The 9,419-nt window shown below is 58.7% G+C and overlaps 1 protein-coding gene across 1 annotated transcript in view; it reads right to left on the bottom strand.

The window, feature by feature from the left end:
- OSBPL5 (oxysterol binding protein like 5) overlaps positions 1–9,419 on the bottom strand; it is a 484,174-nt gene that overhangs the window by 467,084 nt on the left and 7,671 nt on the right. Inside the window, exons 2-3 of the mRNA XM_049780910.1 lie at positions 152–308; positions 3–66 (exon numbers count right to left, since the gene is read on the bottom strand). Of these exons, the coding sequence (XP_049636867.1) occupies positions 3–66; positions 152–308 (221 nt within the window). The remainder of the gene's footprint in view (positions 1–2; positions 67–151; positions 309–9,419) is intronic.

Genomic DNA, 9,419 nt, shown 5'->3' with positions numbered 1-9,419 from the left:
CTGAGCCTGACGTTGGGGGTCCGTCATCCTTAAGCAGCGACAGGCCGTTGGGCTCCATGTCCTTCCCTGTAAGTGAGGCATGAGTGGGGGCAGGACACAGGGCAGAGACTGGGGTGGGGGGCACAGGGCAGAGGCTGGAATATGGGGTCACCTGTGCTCAGAGGCCCGAGCTCAGTTTCTCCTCCGAGGATCAGGTTGCGGGCGACTTTTCGGGGCTCTCCCTTCTGCGGGGTGACGGAGGGAGGACACAGGGAGAAGCGGCGTCGCAGGAAGGCCTCCTCCTTCATGGCGGGGCCGCAGGGGGGTTTCTGGAAGGCAGTAAGTCACATTTGAGGTCTCAGTTTAGCTCATCAACAGACATGGGCTCCGCTCAGTGCAGGGGCAATAAGGGGGGCCCTTGAGGTGATGTGCCCAGCGGGAGCCCCAGAGGTGGTCAGGTCCTCCAGCACCCAGCACTGAGCAGCTCTGCAGAACCTGCTTACCTCCAAGGGGGCCCATCCCGCACATTGCTGGCTAATGGGGTCCCTGATGTGAGCATGGGGGGTTGCCCTTGGGGGGGCTCAGATCAAGAAGATAGATGGGCCTGGGTGGGGGTGGCTGGCACTGGACTGGCCTGACCCTGTGATAGTGCAGCCCCCAGATCTGGTCCTCAACCCCCCCGCCCCAGCTCCAGCTAAACAGCAGGAAGCTCAGGGCTTTCAGCTCAAACGCCTGGTAAGCAGGACAAGCCCCCCCCACCCAGTGTCTGGTAAGTGCGGACCAGCCCCCCTGTGCCTGGTAAGCGGGACAAACCCTCCAGTGTCTGGCCATGCCCGGATAAGCCCCCCCTCAGTGTCAGGATCAGCCCTCCGGTGCCTGATCATGGGACAAGCCCCCCCAGTGTCTGGGCAAGCCCCCCAGTCCTGGTCAGTGGGACAAGACCCCAAGTGTCTGGGCCAGCCTCCCAGTGCCCGGTAAGTGGGACAGGCTCCCCAGTGTTTGTGCCAGCCAACCAATACCCAAATCAGACCCCAAGTGTCTGGCCATGGGACAAGCTGTGACCAGGCTAGCCCCTCAGCGCCCAGTCAGCAAGACAAGACCCCCCCCCACTCACCTCCCCAAACCCCCGCTCTCCCCATCCTAGGATCCAGCCCATCTTCCTGCTGGCCATGCCCCTCAATGGCCCCCTGGCCTCATGTAGGGACTGTGACCAATGAGTGCTGCCTCCTCCTGCCTGTCCCCTTCAACTGCCTCTCAGTCCTACCCTGTGCAGGGCCAAGGTGCCGGGATGGTCAGGGATGGTGCGGCCTGGGGGAGCCTAGCCCATTTGCAGAAGGAAGTCATGGCTCCTCTGGGGTCTGCGTGAGGTCAGGGTCGCTCTGGCCCCTCCCTAGGGCGGCCACATGAGGGTCCAGGCCAAACTGCCCTCCAGCCCCGCCCCCTGCAGCCAGGGAGGGTGATGGGGCGGGGTCACCCTACGTGGCCAGATGTGATAGGGTGAGCTGGGCAGGTAAGGGGCGGGGCCACACCAACTTGCCTCTGTGATGGAGTGGGCGGGGCCACCAGCCCGGTCAGCTGTGATAGGGTGACCAGGACTGGTGGGGGGCAGGGCCATCCAACATGGCCCCTGTGATGGCTGGCTGGCTGGGCCTCAAGCCCATCCTACTGTGATGGGGAGGACTGGGCCGGGGTCATTGAAGCAATGGGGTTATCTGTTGGTAGCACTGGGACCTCCTCTGTGCCCCTGCTGTACTTGGGGGTCCAGTGCTACAGTTAGGATCAGTGGCTCCCTGAGTGCTCCCCAACCCCCTGGCCTGGGGGGGTCCCTCTGCCAGTCCATAGTGATAAAATTGGAGTCTGGGGCAGAGGGTCCTGGTGATACAGTCTATGGCAGCCACCATTAATCCACTTAGTGTCCATCCACCCATGATCAGACATTGATATACATGTTCACCCATCCAACAACCCACTGTCCATCCACTATCCGTCCACCCATCACTTATCCTTCATACATCCATGCAGCTATCAACCATCCATCTATTTATCCATCCACATTCACCCATGCATCCATCAATCTATCCGTCCACTCATCTATCCATTTATCCACCCACCCATTCGTCTGTCTGTCTGTCCGTCTGTCCATCCATCCATCCATCTTAATCATCCATCCACTCGATAAGCAAGTGATTGATCCCCCATTGCTGGACCCAGCCATGCACCCATTGTCCCTTCCTTCCACCCACCATCCTTCCCTTACCCACTCACCCATCCATCCGACCTCTTCACATCTCCTCCCCTCTTCTTTCTCTTCCTCTCTCCTTCCTTCCGAGGTGCTTCTGACATGCCAATAACCCTGACCCCCTTCTTCCCCTGACCCCCTCATGTCCACACGGCACTTATGATAGGTCACTGACTGAAAGACCTTATGGGACAGACATCGAATTGAGCACAATTCAAGTGAGCAGCACCACTACCGATGTCCCCACAGACTAGGCATGACCCAGCAGTTTGGTGCCTCAATCCTCCCGACAGCCCTGTCCCCTCTATCCAGGACCCCGATTTCCACTCCCTGAAACCCTGCCTAGCTGTGCAGACTGAGCCGGGAGTACATTACCAAATTCTGGGGGATAGTTTGGCCACAGAAATGGGGGAAGGATCATCCAAGTGGCTCCAGTCCATGTTCTGCAGGGCCACCCCCACCAATTGTGTCCCCTACAGAGGCTTTTTATGTGCCTCAGTAACTCCGAACCCCCACTCCAGGGCTGGCAGTGCCCTCTGGATTGTTCTCGCCCCCGTGGCTGACCAGCCAGTGCCTCCTTACATCCCACACGCAGCTGAAATGGTCTTTTTGGGGAGGCAGATTCCAGGGTGCCCACCCTGTTCCTTTCTCAATGAACCTCGCTTCCTACTGCTTCCATCCCCCAGTGCTGGCTTCTGGGCTGGGAGACAAGAGGGGGCCGAGGGAGGTTTTGTGGGGCTTCTGGGATGAAGGGCGCTGTGGAAAGGTCAGAGGTCCTCATCAGGTCCAGCAGAGGCAGGGCTCACAGTCCTTCTCGGGGGACCCAAGCCCTGAGCCTGGCCACTCAGTGGCGTGGTCCTGCTCAGGACCATCTTCCTCCCCTTACTTCACTGGGGGCCAGGGAGCAGGGGAGGGGGTCCAAGCTGTCTTTGAGCTGCTATTTATAAACTGGTGTTTGGGGTTTTTTTGCTGAGCAATGGGGTGAGGGCAAGTCCCTTGCAGGCCTACCGGGGATGCCAAGACAGCGGGCATGGGCTGAGCTGCCACTAGGAGACACTGTGGCACTCCCACCACCAGCCAGTTGGTTTGGTCACTTAGCTGTTCCAGAGAAGGGGGGCAGGAAGGTGTGGTTTGGGCCCTGGGAGTCCCCATTAATTGGTGGGGACAGAGGCAGGCTGGTCACACCCCAGAAACCAGCCCCCACACTGGCCCTCAAGAACAGCGAAACATTCTAAAATTACAGCACATGGGCCTGGAGCTAGAACACAGAGGGAAGGGCGTTTGCCTTGCATGCAACTGACCCAGGTTCGATCCCCGGCATCCCATAGGGACCCCTGAGCCTGCCAGGAGTGAATCCTAAGCAAAGAGCAAAGGAGTGACCTCTGAGTGCCGCTGGGTGTGTCCTCAGCCCCCTCCCCCAACTTCATTTAGGCCGTGTGGGAAACTGCTGAGCCCTCCTGCAAACCCAGGAAGGGTGGGCAGCAAATTGAGTCCCATTTTTTTGGGGGGGAGCTTGTTTTTGGATCACACCTGTCTGTACTCAGGAATCACTCCTGGCAGTCACACCCATTTGGAAAAGCAGAAACCAGGGCCCCAGAGGCCAAGTGACTGGAGTGAGTGAGCTTTCCTGGCTGGAGCCATCCCGGTCCTTCTCAGGTGTGCCAGAACGACCCCCCTCCCAATCTCATTCCTGTGCTTTGGGACTGGCATCTGGAGGGCATGGTGGGAGGGAGGGAAGGAGGGTTTTCAGAGCCCAGGGCGGGACAGGAAATGGCGACTGGTGTTTGTCGCTGACTCAGGCCACCTAAGTATGGGTGGGTGGGGTGCTAAGGGCTGACCCTGGCCCAATCAGCCGGCTGCACCCCACCCCCTTCTTTGGTAATACCTCCATCCCCTGTCTGGAAGCAGACTGGGGGGACAGGATCATCCTCAGATAGTGCTGGGAGATGATGGGCAGAGGCCAGGACACGGGGAGGGCATATCCAGGACAGAGCCCCTTTGTCCAGTCTCTCCCCCACCACATGGAGGCAACTCTGGCTCCTAGAGGTGTAATGCACCCCCTCAGCTGTGGGATGGCTTCAGTCCAAAGTTTGGGACACTTGGGGACACTCTCTGGCCAGGCCCACTTCCTCCTGCCCAGTATGTCACTCAGGACTGTTGCTCGATCCGGGAGTGGGGGACCTTCCGAATAGTCAGGGGGCAACCCTGCCAAGGAAACATGAGGAGGAGGTGGCCAGGTCCCTGGGGTAACCCGTTTCCTCCCACTGTTCAGGTGGGTCCCAGGGGACTGAACCTCCCAGATCCGATCACCCCACCCACACAGGCACTTCCTCCCAGTTGGGCACTTTTGACGTGGACCAAGGCTAGTGCTGGGCGCCCCTGAAGCTCAAGTGTGCTCCTTGAGGGCCCTGGGCACTGGTCATAGAGCCTGTGGTGGAGGCAAAAAGCCGGCTGGAAGGTTCTGGAAAAGCAGCGCCATGCTGAGTATGGGCAGGAACATGCACGGTTCCGGCATTTCAGAAGCAGTTCTAGGGCTTTGGGGTAGGACTGTGGGGGCAGGAGGTCTTTGCCTGCAGAGTGAACCCAGAAACATTGGGTACTGGACTGAGGTTCTGGGAAGGGGGTTTAGGGGACCCCCTATTGCTCCGGCCCCATACCCCTTTATTTTTCATTTTCTTGGATGGCTTTTGGGTCATACTCGGTGATGCTTAGGGTTGATGCAGGATCGACCCTGGGTTGGCTGTGCGCCAGGCAAGTACCCTCACTGCTGTGTTGTCTCTGGCCTGGAACCAACCCCCTTTTATTTGTTTTGGTTTTGGGGCCACACCGGCAGTGCTTAGGGATTCCTCTTGGCTCTGAGCTCAGAAATCACTCCTGGCGGACTCAGGTGGCCCTATGGGATGCAAAGGAAGCTGTGCTATCATTCTGGCTTCTGGAAAAACCCTTTTTAAAAGAAAGGGAACTGCAAGCCAGAAGCCAGACCCCAGCAGCTACCGCCCACATGTGCACCCTAGGCCTGCAAACTGAAGGCCATGGACACCACGCTTCCCCGTCTTAGAATATGGCGCTTGGAGCTCTGTTCTCAGCCTCCTGTCTGTATTGGCAGATGCCAGGTCTCCCCAGGATGGTTGTTGCCCCGATTCCGTTCACCCAGTTTCCCGGCCAGTACTTTCCTGAGAGTAGGAAAGAGCTGAGGGTGTGAGGCCTGGCTAGCCCTGCCCAGCAGTGCCCTCATGAGCTGGACCCCATGAGGTCTGAGCCCCAAACCCCAGGCCCTTTGCATGGAGCTCAGCGCTGGGCTGGAAGAACCTGGGGCAGGGCTCACTTTGCACCCCTCTGGTCACATGTGCCCCAGCTCCATCTCTCCTCCATGACTCCCTATTTCCATGATACTCCACTCCCTAGCCCACTTGTCATGTGACCTCTCCAGCCCCATTTACGGGGGCTTTGAGGCCTCTGGCTCAGGCACCACCATCTTGTGGGCACATGCGGGCACCCTGGCTTCCCAACCTTTCTGGGCATGACCAGCCAAGAAACTCCCCTGTCCCCTCCTCCTGCTGGACTGTGGGTGGCCTAGTCTCCCCCCACCCCGTCTGTGGCTCAGGGAAACTGGTTCTGTCAGAACTTGGCGTCCAGCCACACCGCAGGGTCAGCTGGGTGGGACTCGGCTGGCTCTGGACCAGGCTTTTGCCCATTCTGCTGGGAAGGGGGGCGGCTGAGGTCTCAGGGTTCTGTGCCACCCTGGGCACCCTCAAGTCAACCACACGGCTGAGACCCAGGTGGGGTCAGCCTCAAAGCTACCCTTTGGACCCCTGTTCCCTCAAGCCTGCTCCAGGCCCAGCTCCTCAGAATCACACTCGTCCACTTCCTCCTCCTTAGAGTCATCCTCCTCCTCAGCCCCTCTTTTTGGTTTGGACTGAAAGATCCTCATTGGGGGTGGGGAGACGCTCCAGGCTGAGCAACACAGGAGGAGTTCCTGCAGGAGGGAGGGGGCTTCTCATGATGATGGTGGATGGGATCAGCCTGGCTGGTTTTGCCTGCCATGGGAGTTTGGGGCTCCCATATGTGCATCCAGACCCTCCTGTTAGCCCTGCAGCATTGTGGCCAGCATCGGGTCCACCATGTCCACAGAGCCATGTGCTCTTCGGGCGGGACATTCTCTCTGATCACCTGCCCTCAATGGACTCCAGGCTGAGTGTTGGTAGGGCTCAGGACCACATAACACACCATATATGTGCACCTCTAACACCTAAACATGATCTCCCAGGAAGGCCCATGCTGTCCCTTCCTTTCTCAGGGAGGCCCTTTTTAGATAGAGTAATGTTTTTCTGTTTCCAGGTAAACATGCCACTGTGATCACAGCTCTCTCTCTCTCTCACTCTCTCTTGGGACTTTCTTTTTCTCTCGGTCTCTCCCCACCCCGACCTGCCCAGAGGCCTGCAGTGGGGCACACCCGGCACCCAGGGAAGAGGCGTGGGGCAGAGCCACAGCAGGGAGGGGCCAGACCCAGGCTCCAGGCCTCATGGGGCGTCCACCGAGTGCAGGGAGCACTGGACTGGGAGAGCAGAATGTGTGGGTGTCTCCAGGATAGTTACTGTCCGTTGCCGGGTCCCAAACTGCACATCACCCCAGATCCCGGCAGGCGCCCCCAATGATGCTGGACACCTCCCTAGGGCGCGGCCCTCTGTCTAACTGTTCCACTCCCATTCCAGGTACCCACACGGTGACCCTTCACCCTTCACCCACACAACTCAGCTCCCCTAAGAATAGACAAAGTGAAGTTCCAATAGTCACAGCCTCAACCCCTTTGCTCTCCTCATTCCAGTTTGCAAAACTAAAAACAAGAGACAATAACATCAAAGAAACAGGAACTGAAGCTGTTTTGATCCCCAGCGTCTCTAGGGTCCTCCAAGCCTGCCAGGAATGATTTCTGAGCGCAGAGCCGGGAGAAATCCCTGAGCACCACCAGGTGTGACCCCAAACAACAAACAAACAAACAAACAAACAAAAATATCTTGGGGGCTGGAGTGATAATACAGCAGGGAAGGTGCTTGCCTCGAATACACCCCGGCCAGGTTGGATCCCCGGTCTCCCAAAGGGTCCCCGAGAACCATCAGGAGTGATTCCTGAGTACTGAGCCAGGAGGAACCCCTGAGCACTACTGGGTGTGGGCCAAAAACTGGAAATAAAAGCAAAGCATTTTAACTGCATCCTGGTGGCATTTGGGAATCATGCAGGGTGGCGGGGTGAGTCCATGGGCCTGCGGGCAGCTCACACACTTAGCATGATAAGCACATCCAATGCCTGACTATCCCATGTCCAGGAGTAGAAGCGGGGGTGGGTAGGTGAGGGGGACATGGCCACCAGAAACAGCGACTCCTGAGGGGAGGCACAGGTCACCAGGGAGGGGCCACAGGGGAGCTGCTCCACCACCTGGACATTTCTACAGCCCCAAAGATGGGGCATCATGTCAAGAATCACAGCCGGGACTGTCGTGTTGGGCTGTATCTCTGCTGCACCCTTGGGACCTGCCAAGCGTGGCCGGAAGATGTGGGTGCCCGGTGGCAAGCCCTGGGCCAGGGCCTTTAGATAAACAGCCTGACCCAGCACTGGGTGTTAAAAATAGCCAGAGGAAAGGACAGGGCGGAGGAAGGAGGTGCCCCATCATTAAACGGCATTGGGGGAGCGACTGCAAGTCTGAGCTGCAGTCTGTGGGTGGGTGGGTAGGTGGGTGGATGGGTGGGGAGTACCCCAGGGCCCAAGTAGGATCCGCTCCTGAGGGAACCGTTGGCCATGCTGAGCAGGAAACATCATCACCCTCGTCTGCTAGTATTCCCTCGTGTCCGAGGCCATGTGTCTGAGTACCTCTGGGGGTTCGCTCCTCCCACCAGGCTCAGCTCACTTCAGTAGCACCATCTCCTGGGGGGCACCGGCCTGGGCAGAGATTGGCACCTCTGGGCTTCCAAGGAGGAGTGTTTGCCAGCCATCTGGGATGGTGGGAGAGGTACTGGGGCCGTGGGGTGCGTGTGGGGTGCAGGGTGTGGGCTCTTGGCCACACTCAGCATCATCCACATAGGACCACATAGGCCTACGTGGCTCATTCCCCTCACAGGCTGCTCTGCTTCTGTATGGAGGAAAGTGGAGCTCAAGGACAGTGGGGAGCATATGGGGTACCAGAACCCCCCACTCAGCTCCTGTTCCAAGCCCCACTGAGGGGCAGACTCAGCCTGAAGCAAGCAGTTTGGGTGTTGGTGACAGTTCCAAGTCATGCGCGTGCCCTGGACTGGGTGGGGGGCTACAGGGGGCAGCAGGTTGGGGTTAATGGAAGATCCAGTCCCTATCCTCCCCACTCCCAAATTCTTGGGAATGGAAAGTGGAAACTTCCTCCAGCAAACCTGACGTATCGTTGTAGGACACAGAACGGCTGTGGAGGGGGACAGGACCGACGGAGCCCAGGGCACCCACTTCAGGCAAATTGGCAAGGGTGGAAGGGAGGTGGCTAAGGCCTCAGTTTCCCCAAGATCCTGATCCTGAAGTGCGGGCTCCTTGGGTGGCAGAAAGGGGACCTCACAGGATATCATCGGACTTCACCCTTTGCAGCACAGCCAGCTTGTATGTGTCTTTGGATGCATTGTCTGTGTGCAGACATTCACAATGCTGAGGCGCAGCATCAATGGAAAACACCAACCTTCCTGTCCTCACACCAGCCAGCAGGCGCTCACACTTTTCTTCCCTTCCACGAGCAGCCTTCAACAGATCCCTGACATCAGACCAGTCACTAGATCCCTGCCAGATCCCTGCCACCAGATCAGCCACTAGATCCCTGCCAGATCCCTGCCATCAGATTCCTTTCAGGTCCCGTTGGGGCTCGGGAAGCTTCAGGGAGATTCGGACAGTCCCAGTCCTGGCCATCCGGCGGCCCAGTTGTGCCTCGGGGCCCAGGCCACAGTCCTACTCTGGCCAGTGACCCTGAAAGGAGGGTCCTGACACTGGGGGTGGTGGTGGTGGTGGCCCAGGGGGCTCCCTCCCCAGCTGCTCAGCAGCGTCCTGGAGAGGCCCTGGGCGGTCAAGCGGTGGGTCAGGTCCATCTGCTTCGTCACCTTCCTCAACACAGAACACAGCTGGTGGCAGCCGCCTCCTGTGCCCCTTGGCTGGCAGGGGCTGCGGTGGGCACGTGCGGGCAGACAATGGGATCCACCCG

Source organism: Suncus etruscus, chromosome 9, assembly GCF_024139225.1.
Source record: "Suncus etruscus isolate mSunEtr1 chromosome 9, mSunEtr1.pri.cur, whole genome shotgun sequence".
Lineage (NCBI taxonomy): Eukaryota > Metazoa > Chordata > Mammalia > Eulipotyphla > Soricidae > Suncus > Suncus etruscus.
Note: the sequence above shows the minus strand (reverse complement) of the source record. Positions and strands in the feature narration are given on the sequence as shown.